This window comes from Panthera tigris, chromosome A1, assembly GCF_018350195.1.
Source record: "Panthera tigris isolate Pti1 chromosome A1, P.tigris_Pti1_mat1.1, whole genome shotgun sequence".
Taxonomy (NCBI): domain Eukaryota; kingdom Metazoa; phylum Chordata; class Mammalia; order Carnivora; family Felidae; genus Panthera; species Panthera tigris.
The window spans coordinates 4154731-4180855 of record NC_056660.1 but is presented as its reverse complement, the minus strand read 5'-3'; the positions used below and the strand labels follow the sequence as shown (position 1 = coordinate 4180855).

The 26125-nt window shown below is 46.4% G+C and overlaps 1 protein-coding gene across 9 annotated transcripts in view; it reads right to left on the bottom strand.

Annotated features, from left to right (window-relative positions):
- Positions 1-2228: 2228 nt before the first annotated feature.
- The window catches only part of TNFRSF19 (TNF receptor superfamily member 19), a 94239-nt gene continuing 70342 nt past the window's right edge, over positions 2229-26125 (bottom strand). For 7 of the 9 annotated variants that reach the window (XM_007074356.3, XM_015540153.2, XM_042982140.1 and 4 more), the window contains 5 exons: positions 15502-15666; positions 14929-15054; positions 10521-10623; positions 9531-9936; positions 2230-5323 (listed from right to left, as the gene is read on the bottom strand). In XM_007074356.3, the coding sequence (XP_007074418.1) occupies positions 5264-5323; positions 9531-9936; positions 10521-10623; positions 14929-15054; positions 15502-15666 (860 nt within the window). In that variant the 3' untranslated portion in view covers positions 2230-5263. Of the gene's footprint in view, positions 5324-7051; positions 7100-9530; positions 9937-10520; positions 10624-14928; positions 15055-15501; positions 15667-26125 lie in introns of all 9 variants that reach the window. The other 2 variants (XM_042982201.1, XM_042982259.1) reach the window with 2 other exon arrangements.

The following is a 26125-nucleotide window of genomic DNA, read 5'->3' as shown; positions in this document are numbered from 1 at the left end:
CTGAGTTGTCAGCACGGGGTGCAGCCAAGTCCCGAACACAGATCCCGGGGTCAGCACCGCCCCCCTCGAAATCAGAACAGGACCAAGGCCACCTCGATGGCGCCAGAAAAGACCTCAGGCTCCGAGTTTCCTAACCAGGGGCTGACTGTCCACTCTCTGCCCCTCCTTCCAGGTGGCCACGTGCCCTCCATGCCCGGGACCATTCAGAGTCTGGAAAGGGGTCTACCTGGCCCCGGTTGGGCAACCTCCAAGCTTCTGAAAGACTAGACGTTTCGGAGTCTCCGCGTCAGTGTCACTCATCTGTTTGAAGGCAAGTAAATGCCCTACGGGGTAAAGTTCAAAGCCCAGGGCACAGAACACCAGACACTTGTCAAGCTGGCACCCGGGCCTCGGCAGCTCCCCCCTCGCTTCCCCCCCCCCCCCGCCCGCCCTGCACCTCTCTGCACTCCCAGAACAAGCTGGGCCTGTCCACGTGCCAGCACCTTCCACCCATCCCGCCTCCCCGCTGGCCTGCCTCGGTCCTCACCCAGCTTCTGCGCCAGTCCTGACTTTCCCCGACGCCACTGCCCCCCTCCCCATGCCTCAGAAGAATGTGCCCTTACGTCTTTACAACAAAGACCTATTTTATAAATACTTAGAAGGCTTGTCTCCCTCACACTCCCTTGTTTGCGTCACCCCTGGCACTGCGTTTGCAACCAAGCATATACTCTGTGCTACTGCTTATACACGTGTCTACTGAACGAATGGACAGACGGGTGAAGGAAGGAAGGACTGACCTAGGAAGCAGGGTTTTCTCAGATGGAGGCTTCTGAGAGGAGCTAAATCTGCGTGTGGAACTTCAAGGGAAACGATCGTATCTGATCCGCGCAGGGGGGGATGTGTGCCTGGCTGAGAGGCAGCCTCCCTCCCTAACCTGCTGTTCAAGGATTGCCGTGGACGGTTCCCTACATCTTCTGTTGACTGTAAATAGCCAACCCCGGTAGGGAAAATTCCTCCGCAGAGTCCTGCCGGCTCAGTTCAACACCAAACAAAAGTGACAGAACACAGCTCTTTCTGTCTTAAGCAGAAATAGTTAATGCCGTGGGAAATCACGATAAGACAAAATCCTGCCTTTATGGACAAACAATGGAAGCCCGCTTCATAAGACCACCCATGGTCCCAGAGAAAGTGGTTTTGAGAATTCAAGTCTTTCGGAGAGGCTCATGTGAAAGCAGCCATAAATCACACTGATTCAAATGCCTCTGGTGGTTTATGGACAGACCTGACCCTGATCTGCTTGATCCCTACAGGAGACGCCCTGTGACCTTCCTCGGGCTGAAATGTGACATAACCACCATCACGGTGAGCTGTTGACTTCATTCTGTATAACTACGTGTCTAGAATCACTTACTAGGTCACACTGAAGTTTCTTAGGTGTTCTAGAAGGTTTGGGGAATTCTCAGTGTTGTTTAGTTTCAACCTGACTGAATGATAAATTTAAGCTGCCTATGCCGAATCCTTTTTAAGAAAATCAGACAATACCTTCTCAAGTTAAAATGGGACAAATAGACAAAGTCAGAACGACAACCGGCCAGCTGCAGGGAGACCTTCGTTATAGTGAGGACAGTGAAAATAAGTTGTTTGTGTGGCTACAGGATCCTTCAGACCTCCTGTCAGAACCTCACAAGCTTTGAGTTGCTTTTCTCAGAGAGTTGAGGGCACCCATGAGCTCAACCAGTACGCGTGGATACAGGAAACGTCTACATGAGCCAAGGAGCTGGTGTGCGGGTGGCGGTATGGAAGAGGGACAGCAGCTAATGTCCTTCCCTCAGGGAATCTGTCGTTTAACAACACAGACTAACCAGCGGAGAGAATATGGCGTCACTTTCAAATAACCTAATTTTTTCCAGGAAGTTTAAAGTCCTCTCTCAAAATCTAATAATAGCTTTAAAAGCTTTACTGAAGGGAAGGAAGGTCAGAAGCTGGGAAGGCAAAACGAAACTCTCACAGTGACCGATGTTGCTCTGTGGGAGTTTAGTCCACTCCTCTGCAGGAAAACACTCTACTGACCTCTGGAAAGAATGAGTATAAAACTTCTCCTTTATTTTTCCCCTATTTATGTCAGGAAATGAAGGAGGCAAAAGAAGAGATCGTAATAAAATCTTGATGCCAAAGCTTCTCAAATAACTCAGAGCATTCTTCAGTAGTCTGACATGCCTGAGAAATAGAACCAGGTCACCAGGAAGGATTTCAAATCTCCCTCATGACATTTGAGGGGCCAGGGAGGGAGCGTTACACTGGAAGGATCAGAACTTAGGGAGACCCCCCACGCGGAGAGCAAGAGGGGAAAACAAATTTGTATTCCCATCACCATTTTTTTTTTTTTACTGGACATGTAAGTACAAATGAATACCAGGTAACAATTTTATTCACATATAAAAAAGGGTATTACAAAACTATTTGTGTAAGAAAATGAAAATTTACAAATTTGTAAATTCCAGTATGCAAAATAGTAATGATGAAATCTAAATTGATTCAAGCTGGCGACCTTCAAGCAATGACGGACTCTTTTTTCTTTTCTTCTTTCTTCTTTTTTTTTACTAGCACAGACAGTAGAGCTTAACTAGATAATAGCAACATGAACACTTTATCTAGAGTACAAAAATCTATACTGGAAAAGTATATTCCATATACACAAAATGAGAAAACCCATGCCTTTACATGGTTGTTCCCCAAATCCTCGTCTCATTCTTGTTGGTGGGTTTCTGCACCATTAGACGTCACACCGATTCTCACTCCCAGTCTTATCACCCGATGAGGATTTCCCAGCACCCACATGGGGAATCCATGCGGGTGCTAGAGGGATATTCCGACTGTGGGAAACGCAGACGGGAGTTTCCTCTCAAGTGTTTACCCAAAGTATAGAAGAATCTAGCATTATTGTATGTTTCTGTAGTCACTGATGGTCAAGTGTCTTCATCTTGATAAAATAACCCAGGATTTTCCAAATGCAGCATCAGATGAAATTGACGTTTAACCCTCAGTATTTCCCTACTGATCAAAAGTGACGTTTCAGGGTTTGGGGGCCACAGTCTCATTCCCATTGATCCAGCCTTCTCTCCAGCAACTATACGTCTTTGAAGTTGAGGAGGGTTTCTACATGTGGAAAATATATTCAGGTCACCAGAAGGAGCACAACCCTGGCCTACTTTGATCATCCCTCTGTCAAAACAAAACGATCAGATTGCAAACAATGGCACACATATGTGAATTACAAGGAAACCACTCAAGGAAACTCCAGTGTGCATTTTTATGGACATCTTGTGGTCAAATCCTAAATATCGTACATGACTTTCCTAAAGCAACTCTCATAAGAGCTGGTGAGTTAATCAAAGTTGAAAAACCATTGGTTCATGCTACAAGAAAAAAAAAGAGGAAAAGCCAATCAGTTATGACTGGGTATTAAACAGACACAGAAGGCTATGGGTTACCCTGAGACAACTCCAATTTCCTATTCTGGATAAAGAAACCGAGGTCACGAGAATCCACACACATTTGAACCTAAAACTGCAGGTAGATAACCTAGCCCAGCCATGAGGAAGAAGACTCATTAGATTTTCCTAAATATCTTGCAAAGAGTGGAAACACGGTTTCAAGAAGTGAGAAGATAAATATGTCCTAAGATTTTTTTTTTTTTTTTTTTAATGAAGTTTAAACGTTAGGTAAAAGACACTGCTTTGGTTGGGGCAGTTGTGAAACAAAAGAATTTTAGTACACTCAAACACAATGATGTTCTGTCTCTCTTTTAAGTGCAAGTGTGACAGAGCTAACGGTAATCAGTGAAAAGACAAAGGCCAGATCTGATCATGCAGGTTCAAGTAGGAAACAAATCAATCCTCTTCTGGTAATTCCTCCCCAGGGCACAAAGAGTAACAGCAAACGAGCCATCCCCTGGTTCATGACTGAACTGGGTTCATTTCTATCTTAGGTGTAGAGAGAATTCTGGTGTGTAACTACCAAGCAGGTGAGGGATGGATGGGGTGCCAGAATGAAGCACTTAAACCCAGCCTCAGGGGCTGAGATAGGAGATCACGGTGGGAACGAAATGTACACGGTCGGAGGGAGCACCGTCGTACTTGGCCAGACTGCCTAAGGGGAATCACGAACTGTTCACCTACATGCCGTCTACAAATTGTGCTTTTTCTTTTTGTTCTACTAGGTAGTGCAGTCTCACGGGACTACCCGCACGGTGTTCCATCTTGGCGGCAGGGGAACCTGACATGTAGTTTCTAAAGCCCTTCGTGTCAGGATGCGAAACAAACACACACAAAAAAACCACAACCGAACTCACAGGTGCAGAGAACAGACTGGTGGTTGTCAGAGGCAGGACACTGGCGGGTGAGGAGGATGGGAAGGAAAAAAAAAAAGAACATTATCTTTACAAATACCACTTTTGTGTAAAGGACAGCTTCTGGATCTTTTGAGCCCAGTCACAGGGACAGAAGTAACAAATGCTTCCGATCGACTGATTTCCGCAGAAGTATGTTAATCAGTGCACACAAGTCTCTAGGATAGGTGTGCTCAGTGGTTTGCAAGGCGGGTAATCAGTGAAAAGACCACGTTCCCAGCCCGGGCCCTCTCGACACTGGGTCTAGCAGGCCTCCTGAGACCAGTGGCCGAGGTTACTCGTGTCGACTCCAGCAAAGACGTGCTCTCCTGATACCTAGTCGGGCCAGTTCACTTCACCTAACAGACCCATGATGTAGGCAGGTGGTGTGCAAGTCCGTTCTTACCTCCTAAACTAATCAGACGACGAAAACGTGAGCTTCCTCAAATACGCGCGCTCAGTTTGGAACCACTCTCCATAAAAACTAAGGAAACCGATCTGACGTTGACTTTTAACAGGGTAAGCGGCTATATGAAATTATTTCTGGAGAGCAAACGTCAGCGAAAACTTACACCCTGGGTCTTCCGTCTGGTAAGACCACATTCGCCATGCAAATACGCATGAATCCACTTCTGTTTCTTGTTACATGCTCATAATCTCGTAGGCTGCAAACTCGACCCATCAGTCTTTGAAGTCTCGCTTGTGGCATAGAAGCTTCTTGTTCAGGAAAGATGCAAAGTATCGTGAGTGCCTGGAGTCTTTGCTTGTTATTCCTTGACGTTTCAGCTTACAGCTGGTCTGGCTCAGAAGCAACTGGTTGAAAGGCTTAAAACGCCATCAGTTTGGTTCAGATTTATTTTCTTTCCCCCCAGAAGCCATGCAAGGTCCAGACAGTGCTCAGTCCGTAAGCCCAAGCGGAGGAGTAAGTGCCTGCTGGGTTCCATCCGGATTCTTCTCCTGCAGAAAGAAGCAAGTCCTTTAAGCTTCCCGAAACAGTAACAGAAGGAGAGCTTGAAAAACAACCTCACAAACGAAAGCTGCTAAACTGGAATCATTCAAAATTATTGTATGTGACTTTTAACTAGGAGTACACATGAACTTAATAACATATAGGCGAGCAGCTCATTCATGGTGTCTGAATTATCCACGTATTCTGAGAATAAAGATTTTATAACAACTCACAGCCCCTCAGCATTTGCAAACAACACTGCAGAGGCGATCATGTGACCCACAGCCAACAACATGTATTAACACGTGATTCTTTGGCTGATTTCCAACACTATCCAAATATTTAAAGTTTGTTTCTGTGTCGTGTTCTTGTAAAGCATTTGTAGGTAAAGATGTTAGGATCTGTTAGTCCCTTCTTTAAAAGAACAAAGTTATTCTTTGCATTTAAAACTTCTGCTAAACCACTGGACAAAGTTTAGAGATGGTTTAGAAAGGATTCCTCTTCTAATGATCTTCCTGGAAGGCTCACACTCTTTCCAGGGTAGATATCCTCAGCAAAGTGGCACCCTTAGATCTGTCCCTTATCCCAGAAGGGCAGCGACCTGACTTCTGGAGGGATCGGCCAACTGCACTTTACTGCGGTGAATAAAACCTTCCTTCTATGCTGTAACCTTTCATTCACTTATTTGCCACTATTTTGGCATTGGTGACCTATCAGGTACGTTTACAGGAGAACATTTTTTCCCCTGAGTTGAAGGACAGTACCTAGATGTAGAAACTTCTGAAAGAACTCTTAATAATATGAGATGGTTTCATCAAATATATCTATCAGTTAATATGACAGTAAGAACCACATTAACACTATTGTGGGAGGCAAATGTTAGTCATTTTGCCAATACGGAAAAAAAAGAAAAAGTTTAAAAGATTGAGCAGCCAGATCCTAGGTCATATCTTTTTTTTTTTTTTTAACCACTCCTTCTATTATTTTATGTTGACATTTCCAATGATGGCTAAAAACATCACCCCCAAAAAAGCTTTTCCTGTAGGTAAACAGCCTGGCCTCATTCTCCCAAGTATCCTAGCAACTGATGTCCCAAATATCTTAGTCTGTTCCTCTTCTGGGGAGGTGTGTTTGGGAAAATTTGATTAGAATTGAGTCATTCAGACTCAAGAAGGTTCTCACACCTATTTACTTTATCCTGCACCGTAACTATCATCATCAGATTCTGGGTGGTCTTAAACCACCCACAAGAAAGCTACTGTGTAAAAGTACAGTTTTTGGAAACAAATGCATCATGCCTTAGCAATCTGAGCCTCACACCAAGTACAGACAAAAGTGCCACTGTGCATTCTGTGGTATAGACGTGTATCCAACGGTCACGTCGCACGTCTTAACTTCCACAATGTTAAGTGTCAATTACATCTCAAGCTGAAGAAAAGGGGAGAACTGAGGCTAAAAAACTGAAAATATGAGTGAATTCCTAGATAAGAATTTCAAGTTCCATTGAAAAGATATGGAAATAAATCACTAAAGGGGGGAGGCTACAATGGCTACAGCTGTCCTTACGCATTTTCCAAACAGGAATGCCGCGCTTTGCTGGATTACGAATGAGCCCATGGGCTCAAGGTGTTCAGTCGAGCTGACTAAACACAAACTCAAGGAGCCGGAAGTCCTCTGGTTCATAATACCAAGCTGCTGAACGAAAATTCTTTATGTGCAGTAAGGATGTTCCCTACCTTGGAGAATCAGCCTGGTAAGAGGAAATCCGAATTGCCTTCTGGAATCTAATGGATTGAACAAAAACAGAACTAGTTGAGCTAAATTCTTGATCGACCCTTGAAACTAAGAGACTTCTCTCCCAAAGATGCGCAGTTGTGTCTCCCTCCTGGTTGCTTTTGAAGATTAAGGTTCGCTCACTAAGCATCACACATTCAGTAAGTGCAACCAAACATAAAGTGCTTTCCAGAACCTGGAAAAGATGATCTCTTAAATGGGCTCAAAGTATTGTTGTTGGTTTTGGTTATAGGGAGAAAACTGAAATGATTCACGTTTTAACAATTCCTTTCTTGAGTTCAGAATGTCTCGCTTATATTTACCAAATTATCCAGTGAGGGGACACATCTTGGAAAGCTAATAAAAACCTGTCATCACTAAATTACGTTGTGCAACCTGAACGGAATGTAACATTTTCCCATTCATTTTATACGTAATTATAACTTTCTTTTCATAATAATTTGGGTTGAAAGTATCTTTACGTAGATCACCATTACCTTGACAATTGTCTTTGAAAAGAAGTCAGTGCCATTATCTACACCAATCTTCTACACTAACCCATTTTACGTTCACGTAGCTGTAATAATAATGCTTACCAGCATCCCCCCACCTCACCAACAAGAGAATCAGAAAAAAGGTAGAGAATGCTTTGGTTCTGACACCACTCGGCATCAAGATGCTTCACTCCTTAGTCTTCGAATTTACATCACAAAATTGGGCGTGAGCTACACAATAAGCTGAGCGGTACTTTCATTGGCTGGCAATGCTCTGGAAAACCCGCGGTAGTCACTGGGAGCACAATTCCAGCTACTCCGCCTCGCCCCTGGCAACAGATATGTGGGGAAAGGTAGCAGACATTTGCGAAGGTAACACAAGCAAGTTCATGATCAAAACCAATTGACCTGATGCACAAGAAACTCGGACATCTTGTAATTTTAACATTTTAAGACTCCCAAGACTCTTATTTTAGAGTACTTGGAAAGGGCATCCGACTGGGAAGTTGGGGTTAGTTGCTAAAGGGGCGGGGTCTCCTTCTCCAAGCTGTTCTCTGCCTCTGTCACCTGCTCTCGGGACCTGTTGCCTCCTTCGGGCGGCTGGGTGTGCTCAGCCCCGAAGGTTTGTGAGCCATGGGGTCCATTCTTGGGACCTGTGCAACTTGGCTAACTCTTAAATCTTTTCTTATTATTATCACGGAAGTCATAAAAATGATGGGACAGCTCAAAAGAACAAGGTCAGTAAACACCTTCCTCAGCTACAGAGGTATGTATTTTACATTTTAAATGCCTAATTGGTTTGCTTTTTCTTCCCTTATCTCTTCTGTATTTCCTTTATTTGGAGAGAAACCACCTTGTTTTTCTCCAAAGCCAGCAAGTGTTTCCTGCGTAGAATTCCCTGTAAATTCTCTATAGAATTTTTTTGGTAGTTCAGAAAAAAAAAAAAGTATTGCAGATTTAGATCAACATAACCTACGTGCTGTTCTTGAACACATCTCTATTCACACTTTGACTTTAGGCTGTGTCTAACGTAATTAGACAAGGACACATCACCTTGTGGGAAACAGAGGCACGCGTCGAGAGTGCACCCACGTGCCAGAGCATTTTTCCCACAGGCTGCGTGTGCAGGCGGGGCCTTGGGGGGCCTGGGAGCCTTGCTGGTGCTGTGATTCTGCCCTTTTTTTTGAAGGCGGGCATCGTTTTTCCGGAAGACTATTCCAACAGCGTATGTGCTTTCACATTAGGGAAATGTTTGCAGACATCAAATCACGCTCGGGAAAGGCGACATCCTCGCCGAAGGGGAGAGCAGAGGTGGTGCCCGGGGATCCGTGATGCTTCTCTGCCTCCAGCCTTGCAGCAGGCCTGAAAGCCCCATCTCCCTGCAGTCACCACCTCCCCGCAACCCTGATTTTAAACCCTTGGTTCTAGAAGGTTCGTATGCAGTGTTTGGACCCAGATCACAACCGGCAATTTCCAACGAAACCGATCAAAGCAGAGCAATCTCGAACACAACAGTGAACGAGAGAAACTTTGAGAGATCCAAGTTCCCATCAGCCCGACGGTGAATGAAGTGCATTTCAGTACTGGGAGTAAAGCATCGCAGGGAAAATAAAGGTGAGGGGTGGTTTACAAGATGTTCCGAGACGGACTCCTCTCTCTCAGCCGGGAATGGAGCTAGGGGGTGCCGTGCTAAGTAGCTGGATTTATGAAGAGTAAGAAGACACAGCTGCTCAGTGTGGCCTTGTAGGGTAGCTGTTAGTTAAACCAAGAAACGACTCCTGAAATTCAATTTAAAACACATTCTCCAAACAGACAAGAACGAGAAGTTCCGGAAGACGGAAAAACCTTCTCATCGGGTCCCCCCACGTTCTACGGTGAGAGGAATCCCATCCCTCGGGCCTGGCACGAGTCGATGCCACGTCCTTACTGAGACCAGCCACTGCCTTACCTGGAGGGACGTCTGAGCGGTCAGGCCGATCATGTCGCCGCTCTCCTGATGCAGCTGGCTTCTGGCAGGCAGTGTAGCCTGAGTTAGCACTGATTCCGTCAGTGAGCTGTGAGGTCTAGAGAAATCAGCGGCATCTGTCAAGTTTTCAGGACGAGCTTGAATTGGAACAGCTCCACCAACCGAATCCTGACGACTGTCTGAATCCGAGGAGAATGAGCAGTGGTTTTCCGGACTGAGAGGATGAACGTCTTCTCCAGTGAGTTCAGGATCAGAGTCACAAAAAGAGAGGTCGTCACCACAGACGGGGTTCTGCATCAGAGGCCAGGCATCTGAAAACTCGCCACAGATGGACCTTGAAAGGGACCCGAAGAAAGTGGGCATGGTCTCCCCCACCGGACCTGCGTGTCTGAACACACATTCAAAAGATCTGTAACTCTAGAGGGAGGAAAAAACACCACTACCGGGCAATACGCCATCTCTGCTTTTAAGTTTTCTGGATGGAACAGCAACCGATTAGGTCAGACTTCTAGTGTTTCCTTTGCCATAAACTCGCTTCAGTGAAGCGAGTTTATGGCAGTGAAACACTGAAGTTTCATACGTACTTCTAATCAAGATAGTTATTCTTAACCCGATGTCTAAAATATGGTTTCCTGGTCTTAACGGAGTTTCTTGATGGCTATTCTAAAATTCTAGGAGTAAATGACATGCTAACCATTACTTATGGATGACAGAAGTGTCACAGATCACGGACAGGAGAAAAAAATGAAATGAATGGAGCATAAAGTGTGAAGGACACTGCACTGGGCATCAGTAACCTTGAGAGACTTACTTATCTCTTGCCAAAGATTTGTCCCTCTCTGATGTCCAGAATGTCACGAATAACCTGCTTTAAATGATCTCTCGTAGTTTCGCGGGAAAACTGGCAAATCAGTAGAGCGCGTATTTGCACAAGGGGACATAGAATCAGACGGATTAAAAATACCGAGTTACCTCTCCTGAAGAGTGGTCTTGGAATGCACTCTACAGCCCAGAGTCACCCGGTCGATGCTGCAGGCCTCGTCACAGCACAGGGACGGAATCAAGTGAACCGGCCCTGGGAAAGTCAGCGGAGGCGTGAGACACAAGGCGTTCTTCTGGCAACTTTAATACCAGTTCGACGTTGCTGTGGGAAATCCGGCCACTTCCCCCCTTGGGTGACTTTTTTGGAGAAAGGAAATGTGAGGTTTAATTGTCTCCCTCTTTTGTTACCTTACAAAAATGACCGAGCACTTCTGTGAAGTACCTAGAGTAGCAGCCAAAGCCAGAGAGACCGGAAGTGGCATGGGGGGCGCCTGGGGCCGGGGGTGGGGCGCTGTTGTTTAACAGGGACAGAGTTTCAGTGTGGGAAGGGGAAGGGGTTCTGGAGGTGGGTGGTGGCGGGGGTGGCACAGCGGTGGGAGTGTCCTTAATGCCACCGAACTGAACACTTGATGTTAGACTGATACATTTTATGTTATATATATTTTTTTCGTCTTGTATTACCCATATTTATATTCTTTCATTTCAGTTTAGCCCCAGTAGCACATATAGGTCTTGGGCCCTAGGATAAAATCAGCCATTTTATGGTACATATGTTTTACCACAAGAAAACGAGACTCGCGTGACGGTAGAAATAGCACGTTTCTGTTGAGTGGCCTGGCGGTACAGGACAGGGGCAAAGAGATGTTCCAGCCCTCTCACACACAGACACAGACACACACACACACACCACACACATCACACATACCCCACACACATCCACATCATACACACACACACACACACACACACACACACACAATTATTTTTTTACTGGTGAGAATGTAACATAAGGAATAACTAGATGTATGTACACAGCTTTACAAGCCATTTTGTTCACTGAGGCAGCTTACATTTTTGGTTACAAAGATAATATGAGTTTATTGAAGAAAAAAATTATTTTAGAAGAAGAGAGAGAGTATGAGTAGGGGAGATTGGTTGGGGGGGGGGCGGAGAGAGAGAGAGAGAGAGAGAGAGAGAGAATCCTTTTTAATGTTTGTTTATTTTTGAGAGACTGACAGAGCATGAGCAAGGGAGGGGCAGAGAGACAGGGAGACCCGGAATCCGAAGCAGGCTCCAGGCTCCGAGCTGTCAGCACAGAGCCCGATGTGGGGCTCGAACTCACGAACCGTGAGATCACGACCTGAGCCGAAATCGAGTTGGACGCTCAACCGAATGAGTTACCCAGGTGCCCCACAGGAAAAAAAAAAAAAAAACTAAGAAGAGTGGGATTAGATAAGAAATTTACAAATAGAGATTACCCCATCCTATAAACTGGAAATGAACACTGTCAACATTTGGTGAACAGCCTTCTAGACTTCTATTTACATACAAATATAATTCTGATTTTTATAGAACCACAAACATACTAAAGCATACAAAAAACACGCACATAGAAAAAGATGTGAAGAAATTATGTGTTTACATATATACATCTATACGTTTTTGCGTGTATCCAAAGTTTTCACGAAAAGTGACCTCTTTTATAAAAAGGAAAAAATATTGTGAAGTTACTGTTTTCCTTTTTTAAAACGAATGTTAAGTATTGACACGCAATTGCAAACCAGCACGCAGTAGGACAGATACCTGCACACCTTTGCCTAGACCTCTATCTGCGCATATGCTCCTCTGAGCACAGGGAACTCGCCCGGACCCACTGCCAATCAGCTCAGCAGGTCTGTGTCATGCTCACCGTGAGACGTTTCAAAATTATTTAAAAGTAAAAGGTACTGCCGTTCCTTTTCGAAACGGCTGTTTCCTAGGGCTCAAGCAGTGAAAGTGCCAGATAAACCTGCAACTTACCTTGTGCCAGAAATTAAGAAAGCACCAAGAGAATAATCGGGACGTGTCAAGATGACACATGAGCCACCCTGAAGGGACTTCCACTGGCCTAGGCTAGGAAGTTGTGAGTGCCAAGGTAAGTAATGGTAGCAAAGGAGCATCAGCCATGGAAGAGGGTCTAGAAGTCCATGCTAATTCGTGTAAATAAATAAATGGGGAAGAAGAAGTTCTTTCTTACCACAGGAAACCAGCTAATGAATGTGGAGAGAATGATGGAATTATGAAACCAGCATCATGGTAATGACTGATGCAGGTAAGAACCACCGGGGGATGCTAAACTCCGGGGTGAAAGTTTGGAGGGTAATGGGATATTTACATGGTCTCAGAGAGTCTCCCAGAAGGTATTTGTCAATTACACAGAGAACAACAAGAATTTTACAGCAGCGAAAACCTGACTGATGCCACCTTAACGAAGGGACCCAAGTGAACCTGACCGGGAATGGGGCGGCTGCACAAGCTGTGGCTCCTGATATGGGGCACTGAGAAGGACACAGCATCGCCTCTGTGGTACTTGGGAATCCAGTCGTCTGGAAACAGCAGACAAATACTGGCCTGTGTCCGTCAAAAAGAATGATGTCACGACACAAAGAAAGATTAAGGACCTGTGCCAGATTAAAATCAAGTAAAGAGGTTTGACAACTAAGTGCAACAAGGTTATCTGGGGTTTTCTTTTACTGTAAAGGACGTCTTTGGGACAATTACGAAAATCTGAATATGCTCTGCAGATTACAGCGTAGTTTTGACTCAGTGCTGATCTCCTGATTTTAATAAGTGTGCTGTTCTGTAAGAGAACGTTCTTGCTCTTAGGAAAAGAATCACCGTAGCATTAAGGAGGAAAGGGATATCATATCTGCAACTGATTTTTAAGTGGAGATGAGAAAAATGTATACTTAGAAAAATGGTAAGGCAGCTGTGGAAATGAGATAAAATGTTAATATTTGGGGAATCTGGGCGAAGAGGGCGTGACAATTCTTTGTTCTATTCTTTCAGCATTTTTGTAAGTCTTAAATTACGGCAGAGTAAAAAGCTGAAAGGAAGAAGGCACTTGCACGAAAGCAGGAAACCCCGGTGAGCTGTACCAAACCCGGGCGTTAGCCGGGCGGATTCTCTCCAGGGTCGGCGTTCTGTTAAGATGGCACCAAGGCCATCTGCCTGTTTAATCTCTCTTCCCCAACAGAAGTACAGAGGAGGCAGAGTTCGCACAAAGCTGCGTTTTATTACATTTCACATTTCAGTGCGTCTCTCAAGAAACGACTCCGGCGCCCCGACTCCAGCGGTCGTGGCCCAGTACGGTACCTGGGAACCCAGGGTTCTGGGTTCAGGGTTCTGTCTGGAGGGTCACCGGGCTATTGTCAGGAGCTGTCGAGGAGCCAACTATCTGTGCAGGCAAAGGCAAAAGCAGGTGCGCACACACCACGGAGAGGCCTATGTTTTTATTCCCACCCCCCTGCTACAACAGAAGACAGTAAGGAGCAAGGCCAAGCGAGTCTGTTGAAAACTTCTACGCCACACATGGAAACCCGGACCTGCAACTTCTTGGGAAGACAGACCGGACGGTTCCCGGAGTGTCAGCCGGTCTAAGTGGGAAACGCTCAGCTTAAGGAGTGGCTCCAAGGCCATCGAGGTCTGTGGGAAACCCTGCCGTTCGTCTCCCTCCCTGCTGCTCTTTAAGAAATCCTGAAAGACGTTCATGGACACCTCCAAGCTCGGCTTGAATCCACCAGCAAGACAGGATACACACTCCTACTCTACAAAAGGACCCTGTCAGTGGCTCCTGGGTGGCTCGGTCAGTTAAATGTCCGGCTTCGGCTTAGGTCATGATCTCGCGGTTCGTGAGTTCCAGCCCCACCTCGGGCTCTGTGCTGACAGCCCGTCGGCGCAGAGCCTGCCAAGGATCCCCTCGCCCCCTCTCTCGGCCCCTCCCCGGCTCGCGCTCTCTCAAAAATAAATAAACGGGGGCGCCTGGGTGGCGCAGTCGGTTAAGCGTCCGACTTCAGCCAGGTCACGATCTCACGGTCCGTGAGTTCGAGCCCCGCGTCAGGCTCTGGGCTGATGGCTCGGAGCCTGGAGCCTGTTTCCGATTCTGTGTCTCCCTCTCTCTCTGCCCCTCCCCCGTTCATGCTCTGCCTCTCTCTGTCCCCAAAATAAATAAAAAACGTTGAAAAAAAAAAAAATTTAAAAAAATAAATAAACGTTTTGAAAAAAGGATTAACAGAAGGTTGACATTATTTTAACTCTGTTGACCCAAAACAATAAAGGCAAATTTGCTTTTCAAAGTTGCTGAGTAATTCTAGAATTTTAATGAGCTGCTTCTCTTCTTTTGAATACGTAGAAGGCTCAAAACACCAAAACCATCGGGAGACAGAGAATAACTTAACAAGATTAGCTGTGCTTAGAAAACGAAGCAGAGCTCCTCAGCTGTGGGACAAACGGGGACAATTCTTTGCAGGGTGGGCGTCCCTGGGGTTCCCCTGACGGCCCCTTACCCGGCTGCACTTACCGCAGGTCTGGGCCGAGTCCCGGTGACATTTACAACACGGTCTGGGAGCAGATCCGCTGAGCTGAGGTCTGTCAAAACATGACAGTTCAGAACCGTTGTACTGAATGTCCTGTGCTCTCAGAGACCCTACAGGGGGCGAGAATTCGGTCAGTGGGGACCATTTCCTCCGTAAAGGAGCCCATGAACACCATATGCAGACATGCACCATTCTGGCTCTTGTCTTTCTGAAGAAAAAGGTGGCTAGCGTTCCCATCTAAAAATACTTCTCCTCACACGGAGACACAAATACGAAGCGATTTGTCAAAGCTCACGCCATAGAGTACTTCTGTTGCCAGAACGAAGACCGACTTCCATTTTTGCCTAGAGGCACGGGACACGGCCGCCTTTCCCACGTCCTTCTACAGCGGTGCCCCTGGGGGACCGGGTGGCTGTGAGCCCGTTTCCACGTGTGCTCTGTCCCTTTCACAGCTCTTGACCGTTGTCTTGGTCAAGGCCCTCGGGGAGGTTCGAGTGACCGCGACGATAAACACACTTCACCCAGATGCTAAGGAACAGACAGAGCTCAACACTCACAGCTGGGTTTCTTCTCCATGAACTGCCTCTTACAATAGATGACACAGAGGACGAGCAGGGCCAGCAGGACGGTGGCCAGGGCGCTGCAGATCACGGCCGCCAGGGCTGTGTCCCGCGGGCTGGAGGCCGTGGACGGGATCTTCACGAGGTTGACCTTGCTGGTACCTGGAAACCACAGGAAGGGGATCAGCAGGCTCTCGACAACCCAGGAGACTCTGAGGTTTCCACCCGACATGGTGGTTGCCTTTAATAATGGCCTCCGTGCAAGGTAAGGAAGAGCCCAGAACACAGGGGGAGGGATTTCCAGATGGCTCGAGCGTTCCCACCTCCCGGGTGACTTCTTTAAAACTACACCTCCTCCCGGTAGCCTTCCCGCAGCACTGTGGACACACAACCTTCAACACATCATGTTGTCTGAATGTGCCTCTAGGCCCGCTGGGCCAGAGCTGTTGGGCAGCTGGAATTCTTCATCTTTCTGTGTCTCCCAGTAGTTGATGCAGAATTTGGCACATAGTAGGTATGTCACGATTGTTATTTAATTGGAACTGGACGACCTAGATTTTCAAACGGCCTGAATTAAGGCGTGCTTTTTGGGGCAACTTCAGGGAAAAGCAAGGAGCTAGAATGTTCACAACCTAATAATAACCCCCAACTTCTGAGACAGTAAATTTTTTTCATGCCTGGCTGTTAAATTACTGAACAACATCTAAATTTTGCAGGAAAAAAAACAATTCCTGTTATTATACTATGGTTGGGCAGCACTATCATGTACGAAAGTGTCAATAAAGAGTTTTTATTTTAATTTTATTTTGTATGTTTATTTATTTTGAGAGAGAGAGCGTGAGGAGGGGAGGAGCACAGAGAGAGGGAGAGAGAGAGAATCCCAAGGAGGCCTGGCGTTGTCGTGCAGAGCCCGACAAGGGTTCGATCTCACAAACCGCCAGATCTTGACCTGAGCCGAAATCAAGATTTGATGCTTAACTGACTGGGCCACCCAGGCGCCCCGAGATTCTGCTTTAGAGGGTGGGACTGTGCCATGGTTAAGGGCTGAGATTCTGGAATCTCACTGCTTGGGTTAACCTCTGGATGTGCAACCTTGAGCCAATTACTCAATCTATTGGAGTCTCATGCACGCCTCTGCTCTCTGGAGGGGTTGCTAGTAACTGTCCCCCCTATTGAGAGGACAAAATGCATTATCAGGGAAAGCGTGTAGAACACGTCCTGTACACAGTGCTCTAGAATCATTAGCTCTCGACTGCTATCATTATTAATGATGATAATAATTAGCACTCACAGTTTTAGGGCACGGGGATGAACAAACATCTCATGTAGTGCAGCCGCTTCGTAACTGAATTAACCGGACAAGAATCTGAGAGAGCCTGAAACCTACACAGAGGGGCAATTCCGCTTTCTCCTCCTCTGGGCACCTGACCCCTGAGTGAGGTGAGCCCTCATTCTGCCCCTTCAGATGCTCTCAGCTCCTTGGAGTCCCCCTGAGGCTGAGGGTTACTCCAGACCACTGCTGCCTGAGGGAAACTAACACGTGCCCCTCATGTTCGTTTAAGTTGTCTAGATGCCCTGTTAAAAAAAAAAAAAGAAAAACAGGGGCGCCTGGGTGGCTCAGTCAGTCGAGCATCCGACTCTTGGTTCCGGCTCAGGTCATGATCTCACAGTCGGTGAGATCAAGCCCCACAGCGATGGAGCGTACTGTCAGCACGGAGCCTGCTTGCGATGTTCTCTCTCCCTCTCTCTGCCCTTCCCTGTGCTCTCTCTCGTCTCTCGTTAAATAAATAAATAAACTAAAAAAAAAAAAAAAGGTACGATTAATCTATTTTACCTAACCCAACATACCTTAACATATATGTATTCATGTATTCAATATAAAAATTGTTAGTGGCGTCTTTTACGCGGTGTATTTTGTACAACAATGTCAAAGCCCAGTGTGCCTTCACATTGATACGCCCATCTCCGTTTGCACTAAGCACATTTCGGGTGCTCCATAGCCACGTACAGCTAATGGCTATCGTCTGGACATCAACACTCTAGACGTTAAGGGTTGGCGTCAGTATTTGTGCGGCATGGCCCCTAAAGGCAAGCCACCTCATCAGCTGGTAACTGTCTTTCTTTTTTTTTTTTTAATGTTTATTTTTGAGAAAGAAAGAGAGGGAGAGCAAGCGTGAGCAGGGGAGGGGCAGAGAGGGGGGGATGGTGGACAGAAGATCCGAAGCACTCCTCCCTGGCAGCAGCGAGCCCGATGCGGAGCTTGAGCTCACGAACGGTGAGATCATGACCTGAGCCAAAGTTGGACGCTCAACCGACGGGGCCACCCAGGCGCCCCAGCTGGTACCTTTCTTCTGGTCCCTGGTTACACATCTGCCTTCCCCCATAAGATTGTTTTCCACTGTGTGACACTTGAGTGTAGAAAACAGAAACTTCTAGGTTTGTAATGTTGAATCATAAAAACATGATAGCAGGGTGATCATCTGAGAACACTGAATCTTGGTATTTCTAGGCTCAGTGACTCTGGGGCCACCCTGATAAAAGTTTCTTATTGCCCGGTGGAAGGCACCTAAGCTATATGGCTCGGGCTTGGATGATTAGGAATCATAGTCCAATCAGACATTTTAAAGGATGTTTGCTCATAAACATGTTTAATATTCCTACAAATACTTACCACTTACAGCCATACAGACACCCTATAGTAACCCAATAGCAGGTACTGAAGTTTATCCCACAGCAAAGTACATCCCTGACCCGACAGAGATGGAATCTGAATCTGAAACAGCCTCTGCGGGTGGACAGGTGCACAAGAGGGTGTACGAACACAGGAACCGCTGGACAAACCACCCTGACCAATCGATAACCAAACAGGAATTCGTATCCTACGCAAGGGACAGGGTAGGTGGCCTGCAGGGGAAGGGACCTGGGAGATTTGGCCCAAACGGTGAAGTGGTGGGAAACTGCCACCTCGCTCGTGCTTGTGCGCAAGGGGCTTGACTTCAGAGCGGGATCAGGTCCCCTCGCTTAGCCTCTTCATCACATAACACAGCTCCACACGACGCGGGGCTTTAGCAAGAGCTGTTGTCGGGATGAAACACGGCACGTGATTGGAGCTGAAGATCTCAAAGTTCCTAACTATGTAGTAACTGCCGAGTTAAGCGCATTGATTCATACGGTATTGGATATTCGGGAAAACCCTACTAAGACTTCAGGTTCCAGTGGAGCCCCTACCAGAACCTGCAAGTTCTTGCTTAACCTCCTTTAAAATATGTTACTCACCTCATTTGCCTTCACCTGACAGCAACTGTTTCCAACTTATAAACACGCTAAAGTGCCCCCGGTGGGGATTTTATTTTGAGTTTGGTGGTTGGTGACTCAGGATCTATTTTCCCCAAGCAAATCATAAAGGTCCTATGAATACATATCTTTCCACAGTAGGGCATTAATACTGTAATTTCAGTGACACCGAATTGCCATAATAACTCAGTAAGCCCCCTCGCTAACATTTCCCCGAAGATGAACAAGAAAAATACAGTAGTTTTGCCTCTCAGTGTTTGACATCGACGTAAGAAAAGGTATCCTGCTAACTCCGACACCCCCTCAGAGAGGTCTCCGTGGGAAGCAGGGCTCTGGAAACCACATTCTGGATTTCTGTTTATATGTCCAAGTTTATGACAACAGTTACAGCAAACAAGCCATTTTGTAGGACATGGGCTCATCCTTTCCAGTTCCATCATCACATAGAGCAAAGCAGACGTAAAGGTGGACGTTGTGGGAGACTGGGCCGCACAGCGTTTGATTTAAGAACAACCCCAGGGGCGCCTGGGTGGCTCAGTCAGTTAAGCGTCTGACTCTTGAGTTCAGCTCAGGTCATGATCTCACCGTTGGTGAGTTTGAGCCCCGTGTGGGGCTCCGCACCTGGGATTCTCTTTCTCCCTCCATGTCTGCCCCTCCCCTACTTGCATTCTCTTTCCCTCTCTCTCTCAAAATAAATAAACTAAAAAAAAAAAAAAAAGAAGAACCCCAGAAACTCATTCACGTAAGTTTCTGGTAAAAGTCTGTTTCCTTATCATTCTTTTTGAGTAGAGAAAAAAAAGGGGGGGAGGGGAGAAAGAGAGGGGGGCGTTTGGTACCAGTTATAGAAAGTGGTTTCTCTTACATTAAGTCCCGGTTAATTGAGATATTGCTGAGAAATTCTCAGGAAAGGCTTTATCTGCTACCAACTGAAAGTTTCGCTTTGCTGACCTGTGATTGCCACAATGATACTGAGATGAAAAGATTCTTTCCACCCGCGTGCCTTGACTACATTCCCGTCCACAGTTGACCAAGCGTACCGAATGCCTGTGAGGACTTTCACCCATGCCTTATTGGGATTCTGAAGAGTTGGGGACAGGAATGTCCACAGCCTTTGGAAAGTTTTAACTCTTCTGGAATACAAAGGCATCTCTTACCCTAATTAAGTTATTAAATTCCACTACCATCTTAGCACTACCTTCTGGCAATTTACTTCAGAGTGAGAACTGTTTGCTTAGCTGAAATTTTGCTCTACTGTTAGGTAACTACAATTTCATATCTACATTTCCTTAGGCGTGCAGCTCAACTAACAGGCGCTGAGTATCTACCGTGAGTAAGACATCCTACAAAGCATTAAATAAGCTGAAAGAGAATCTGAGTAGAAGAAAACGGAGGTCACCTATTAAAGTCTGGCAAGGGTTTCTAGAGAAGTCCACGTTTACCCTCTCTGGAGTGCGACCAAGGTGCAAAACACCCAAGCCGCAGAGATACTCTGCCCGCACCCTACCCCCTACACAGCCTCAGAATGTAGCTGCAGAGACGCATATATATTGGAGAGATCTCTTCTCGGACTCTGACTACTCATGGAAAAGTCTTAGAAGAGGAACACTCCTCAGAAGCTGCAAATCGGGAACTCAAGTGCAGGCCGCCGACTTCCCCGAAATGTGCTTCTCAGACCTCTGGGTGCTTGTAGAACTCTGGACGCTGCTAATGCACCCCCGGTGACTTCACTCCCTTGACAACTGGGCAGAGCCGGGAAAGTGCGCGGACAACCTGTGTCTCCCAGATGAGAAAACCAAGACTTCAGGTAATTTGCCCAAGGTGCTACAGCAAAGCGGGGACAGCTCAGGAACTGGAGCCAGGCCTTGGGACCCTTGCTGGTGGACCACGCTGGTCTGTGGATGCAGGTAGCTTCTGAGTAACACATTCTCCCAGGGAAAGATGAAGCACAGTGTGGCTCGTGTCTGTGTGAAGGACGTGCTCTTGCCTGCAGGTTGAAACCAGCCGGGCCACGGAGGGATCGGGGGACTTTCTGAACAGCAGACCGTCCAGGCGTGCGTGAAGCCAGTTCCGCACGGACGCGTCTTCCCCCGAGAGAATATTTCAGGGCCCCTCGGCCTCAGTGTGGGTCTTGCAGGCGGGCACGCGGGGCGTCGGCTGGGCATCACTGAGGCGGGGAGGAGGGGAACTGAACCCGGGAAGGGTCGGAAGCATCAGGCTCGTGTGTGTGCTCCGTGAGGTCTCGTGTGCATTTCCGTGCTTCTTCCGTGCAGATGTCCCTACCTGCTTAACCACCCCAGCTTCCTAGTGGTCTGTTTAAAACCTGCGGAACAGAAGGTCCTTCTTCCCCGAGTACGTTCCTGACAAAGGGCCCTGCTCAGGGAGGGCTGGCTTGGGAGCAAGGAAACTGGTCTCCCCATTCCGGCTCTCACGGCTCTCCGCACTGGCTACAGACAAGACTCACCCCCTCTCTGAATCTCGGCTTCCTCCCAGGGAAGGGTCAGTGGCTGGTCACACAGACACCAGGATCCACCAGCAGGGAGGCCGAGGGCTCACTGAGAGTGTCTCTCGGGCCGGGTGAGTGCGGTGCTAGCTTCTGTGCACCCTCGGACACGTTCGCTATCACGAAAGTCCCGTGACCTATCTGCGGCCTGGCCGGTTTCTTCCCACGCGAAGGACCGTGGCCTTGACGTTAAAGAACAAGATGAAGCAGGATGCTGTATTTCCCTCCCCCGCATCTGTGTGTCCAGTCTGTGCGGCTTCCCTGAACTCTAGATTCATCTATCCAACAGCTTACTGGACATCTCTGCGCGGACAGAGATGCATCTCAGGCTCAAAACTGAGTCCAGAGCAAGACCTCTGACAACCTCCGACAGCCCCAACCCCCTCATTTCCTCCCACACCCCTCCCTCCCCACAGACCTTTCCGGCCCATCACTGCCGGTCCGCAAGGCTCGTCCTGGGCCGCACGGGTCACTCTTTCGGCTGCCCCTCTGCAAACATCACCCACTTAGCGAGGCTTCCCCACCGAGCCCTTTCAAACCGCAGTGCCTCCCCGCTCCGTGTTCCCTACCCCCCTTCTCTGCTTGCTTTTCCTTCCCACTACTTACTGCCATCTGACACTTGATGTATTTGTTTGATTCAGCATCCTTCTCCCCTCTGGCGGGGGCAACAGAACGTATCCTGCACCCCCAAACACACCCACCGGGGTTGGGGCCAGCAAGAGGCCACGTTTCCCAGCCTCCTTTGCAGCCAGATGATGCCATGTCTAAGTCAGAGCCAACAGGGAAGGGGGGCGATGGACAGAAGTGATCCGTCACCTCTGACGGAGGGACGAGCAGCTCGCCCCAGACATCGCCTTCACTGTGGGCTGGAAGCTGGATATGGCTGGACCGTGCCCAGTCTTGAGCCTACGGATGAAGGAGATATCCAAAGGCTGGCAAAGCGCTGGGGGCAGGCGGCCGGGCTCTGAATGACAGCCGCGAGGCGGGCCTGTGCCACCACCCAGAACTGGTTGCACGACCGCAGAGGTGGGAGAGGAACGTCTGTCTTACGCGGGCAGCGGTATTTTTGGGTCTCCTTCCACCCCTGGTGACGGTGCAGGTGCAGGCAGCTGGCGACACTGGGTGTGACGTTACTGTGACCACAGGTGGAAGCACAAGGGTTGCTCGGGGCTGGCGATACACAAACCTGGAAGATTGCTGAGTGAATAGGAGACGACAGCTTCACCTTCTCCAGGCAGTTTTAATTAGCGCTCCAAGACTGGTCACAGAGGGGTCTTATTTTAGTTATTATATGCCAAGTGTCATCTGAAGTCAATCATACATATATAGTGATGACTAATTTGTAGTGAATTACCAAAGAAGCCAGCAAAGGGAAGGACCTTCGGGAGGCCAACCACCTCACCTTCCAGCGAAAGCCGCCTTGGTGCCGACTTTGGAAACTGATTCCGAGCTGAACCGGATAAAGGGAACAATTAGGCACTCCCATCATTTTACCAAATCAAACGTACTCAGCTTACACTTTTTCGGGGCCCCGCCCCCTCACACTATGCAGAAGCATGGAGAAAATGACACGCGCATCTAGAGAACTGTTGATGACAGGAACCCGTGATTATTTTCTAGAGACAGTTACCCGGCTTATCAACACTACAGGCCAAACGTCGTGTCTGCAGGGCAAACGCCTAGAGCGGGCCGGCCCCTTACCTACTCACGTTCGAAATGTCATAATAATCCTCTGCAGTGAGGGTTTGTTGATGAAGAAGGCTATACATCGCTATAAATATATGTATGCTTTTTCACTTCAAACAAATATTGGGTGGTTGGATCTAGATTTGAGCCTGGTTTATCTGACACTCAAATTTATGCTTGCTCGCTTTTTTTTTTTTTTTTTTTTGTAAATTATGCTATGCTTTCCCCAACCATTTAGAGCAAAAAATATATTACAGTGTGAAAGATTCTTGGCTCAAATTTTGTACAGACAAGTAAATTCTAGTTAATTGGCTAACATATACAATATAACTTAACCTAATCCAAAACACAAACCTAGCTTCACAAATTCAAACTGTCTTGGGGCACCTGGGCGGGGCTCAGTTAAGCATCTGACTTTGGCTCAGGTCATGGTCTTGTGGTTCGTGAATTCAGGCCCCATGTCAGGCTCTATGCTGACAGCTCAGAGCCTGGAGCCTGCTTCCGATTCTGTGTCTCCCTCTCTCTGACTCTCTCCCACTCATGTTCTCTCTCTCTCTCTCTCTCTCTCTCAATAAAGATTAAAAAAAATTCAAACTGTCTTATCCCCAAGATTAAAGAGGCTATTGTTGCATTTTACTGCAGGGAAAAATAACTTATGACCTTTTTAAGCATTATTTTTTAAACTTTATTTTTAAGGTCTTTATGATATAATTAGATGAGTAGCAAATAGGTATAGTAGGGAAGAGCAAGTTGTAAACGAATTATGCTTTCTAAGTTCCATTTTCAAGATTTCACGAATACCTTGTGTTTCCATCAGAGGGTTTAGCACATGCAAATAAGACATTAGGTTTTCTGCCCTCTGACAGACAGGTCATTCCAGTTCCAAGGAAACAGTTCAGTTCATGGCTTTCTGTGCTCTCCTGTCATCACCAATAAAAATCCCACACCAAATGAAGGTTTAACGAGATTAAAGCCCAGTGAATCTATTTCTGGCGATGTTCTTAATTAAAAAAAAATGTACTAACAAAGAGCTCTTTGCAACGTTAACTGAGGCAAGGATACAGTTTTGGAGTGCAAGCTTTATATTGTTAATCTAAACTGGCTAAACAAAATTATCGTTGTTAACACTCAACATATGAATTCCAGATATACCACAAGAGTCGGCCACTGAACGAAAACAGTTGGATTTTTTTAATCCACTTTATACCAAGCATTCGGACACTGGATAAATGTAAAAGAGTGAGACGTCATCACCTTTATTTATTTTTTTCATTTTAGACTTGGGTTTTAGAACTATGTGGTTTGTTTTGCAGTAACTGATGGGACTATTAGTCCAAAATGAGCTTTTTCTATGTGTTTCTATGTATGTATATTTAAACCGGACTGATTTTTTTTATTGTGGTAAAATATACATAACATTTACCGCTAGTGACATTGAATATATTCACAACATTGTGCAACTGTCACCACTAATTCCGGAACGTTTTCATCGCCTCAGAAGGAAACCCCATACCCACTGAGTACTCAATCCCCATTCTCCTTTCTCTCTACTTCCTGGCAAGCGCTAATCTGCTTTCTGTCTCGATGAATTTTCCTATTCTGGATATTTCATATGGATGGAATCATGCAATATTATGTGGCCTTTTGTGTCTGGCTTCTCTCACTTAGCGTCATGTTTTCAAGGTTCAACCGTTTTGTATTATTATGAGAACTCCATTCCTTTCACACTTGAGTAACATTCCACGGTACGGACATACAGCTTTTGCTTATCCTTTCATCAGATAACGGACATTGGGGTTGTCTCTACCTTTTGGCTACTGTGAAGAATGCCGCCATGAAGATTCACATATAAGCTTTTCCCATATATTTTAAAACTTTTCACAAAGATGCATTGTTTTACATGCTATCAAAAGACACGTTATTATTACACTAAAGCATTAAGTCGGTGAATGACTCAGGAAATAAAAGTATTTCCTGAGCAAGAACTAAGAGGACAGCGGAGGATGACGATGATGGAGAGTAGAGACACTGGTCAGGGTTAGTTCACGTAGGGAGGAGTTTGGATTCTATTCCAAGAATAATAGGATATAGTCAACAACAGCAGAATATATACTCTTCTAGAGTGTATGTGGAGTATTATCCAGGACAGAACATTTGTGAGGTCACAAAACTAGTTTCAATAAATTTTAAAAGTTGAAATCATGTGGGGCACCTGGGTGGCTCAGTCGGTTAAGCGCCCGACTTCAGCTCAGGTCATGATCTCACAGTTCGTGGGTTCGAGCCCCACATTGGGCTCTGTGCTGACAGCTCAGAGCCTGGAACCTGCTTCGGATTCTGTGTCTCCCTCTCTCTCTGCCCCTCCCCCACTCATACTCTGTCTCTGTCTCTAAAAAATGAATAAACCTTAAAAATATTTTTTAAAAAAGTTGAAATCACACAAAGTCCCTTTTCTAATCACAACGGAATGAAACTAGAAATCACTAACAGAAGGGAAACCGGACAATTCACACATATGAAGAAATATACCCTTAAGTAACCAGTAGGTTGAGGAAGAATTTGCAAAGGAAATTTGAAACATCCTCTGAGATGAACAAAAACAAAATCACAACATAACAAAACCTAAGGGATACAGCAAAAGCAATGTTTAGAGGACAATTTCTAGCAGTAAATGTCCACATTGAAAAAGATCTAGGGGCACCTGGGTGGCTCAGTCGGTTAAGCGTCTGACTTTGGCTCAGGTCATGATCTCACAGTCTGTGAGTTTGAGCCCCACGTTGGGCTCTGTGCTGACAGCTCAGAGCCTGGAGCCTGCTTCGGATTCTGTGTGTCTCTCTCTCTCTCTGCTCCTCCCCTGCTCCTCTCTCTCTGTCTCAAAACTAAATAAAAACATTCTAAAAAATTTTAAAAAAAAGAAGAAGATCTAAAGTCAATAACTTAACTTTCAGCTTTTAAGACATTAGAAAAAGAAGAGCAAATTAAATCAAAAGCAGGTGGAAGGAAATAATAAGGATCAGAGCAGAAATAAATGAAACGGAGAATAGAAAACAATACAGGGAATCAGTAAGCCCAACAGTTGACTCTTTGAAAAGATCAACAAAATTGACAAAAACTTCAGATGGACCAAAAAAAAAAAAAAAATGG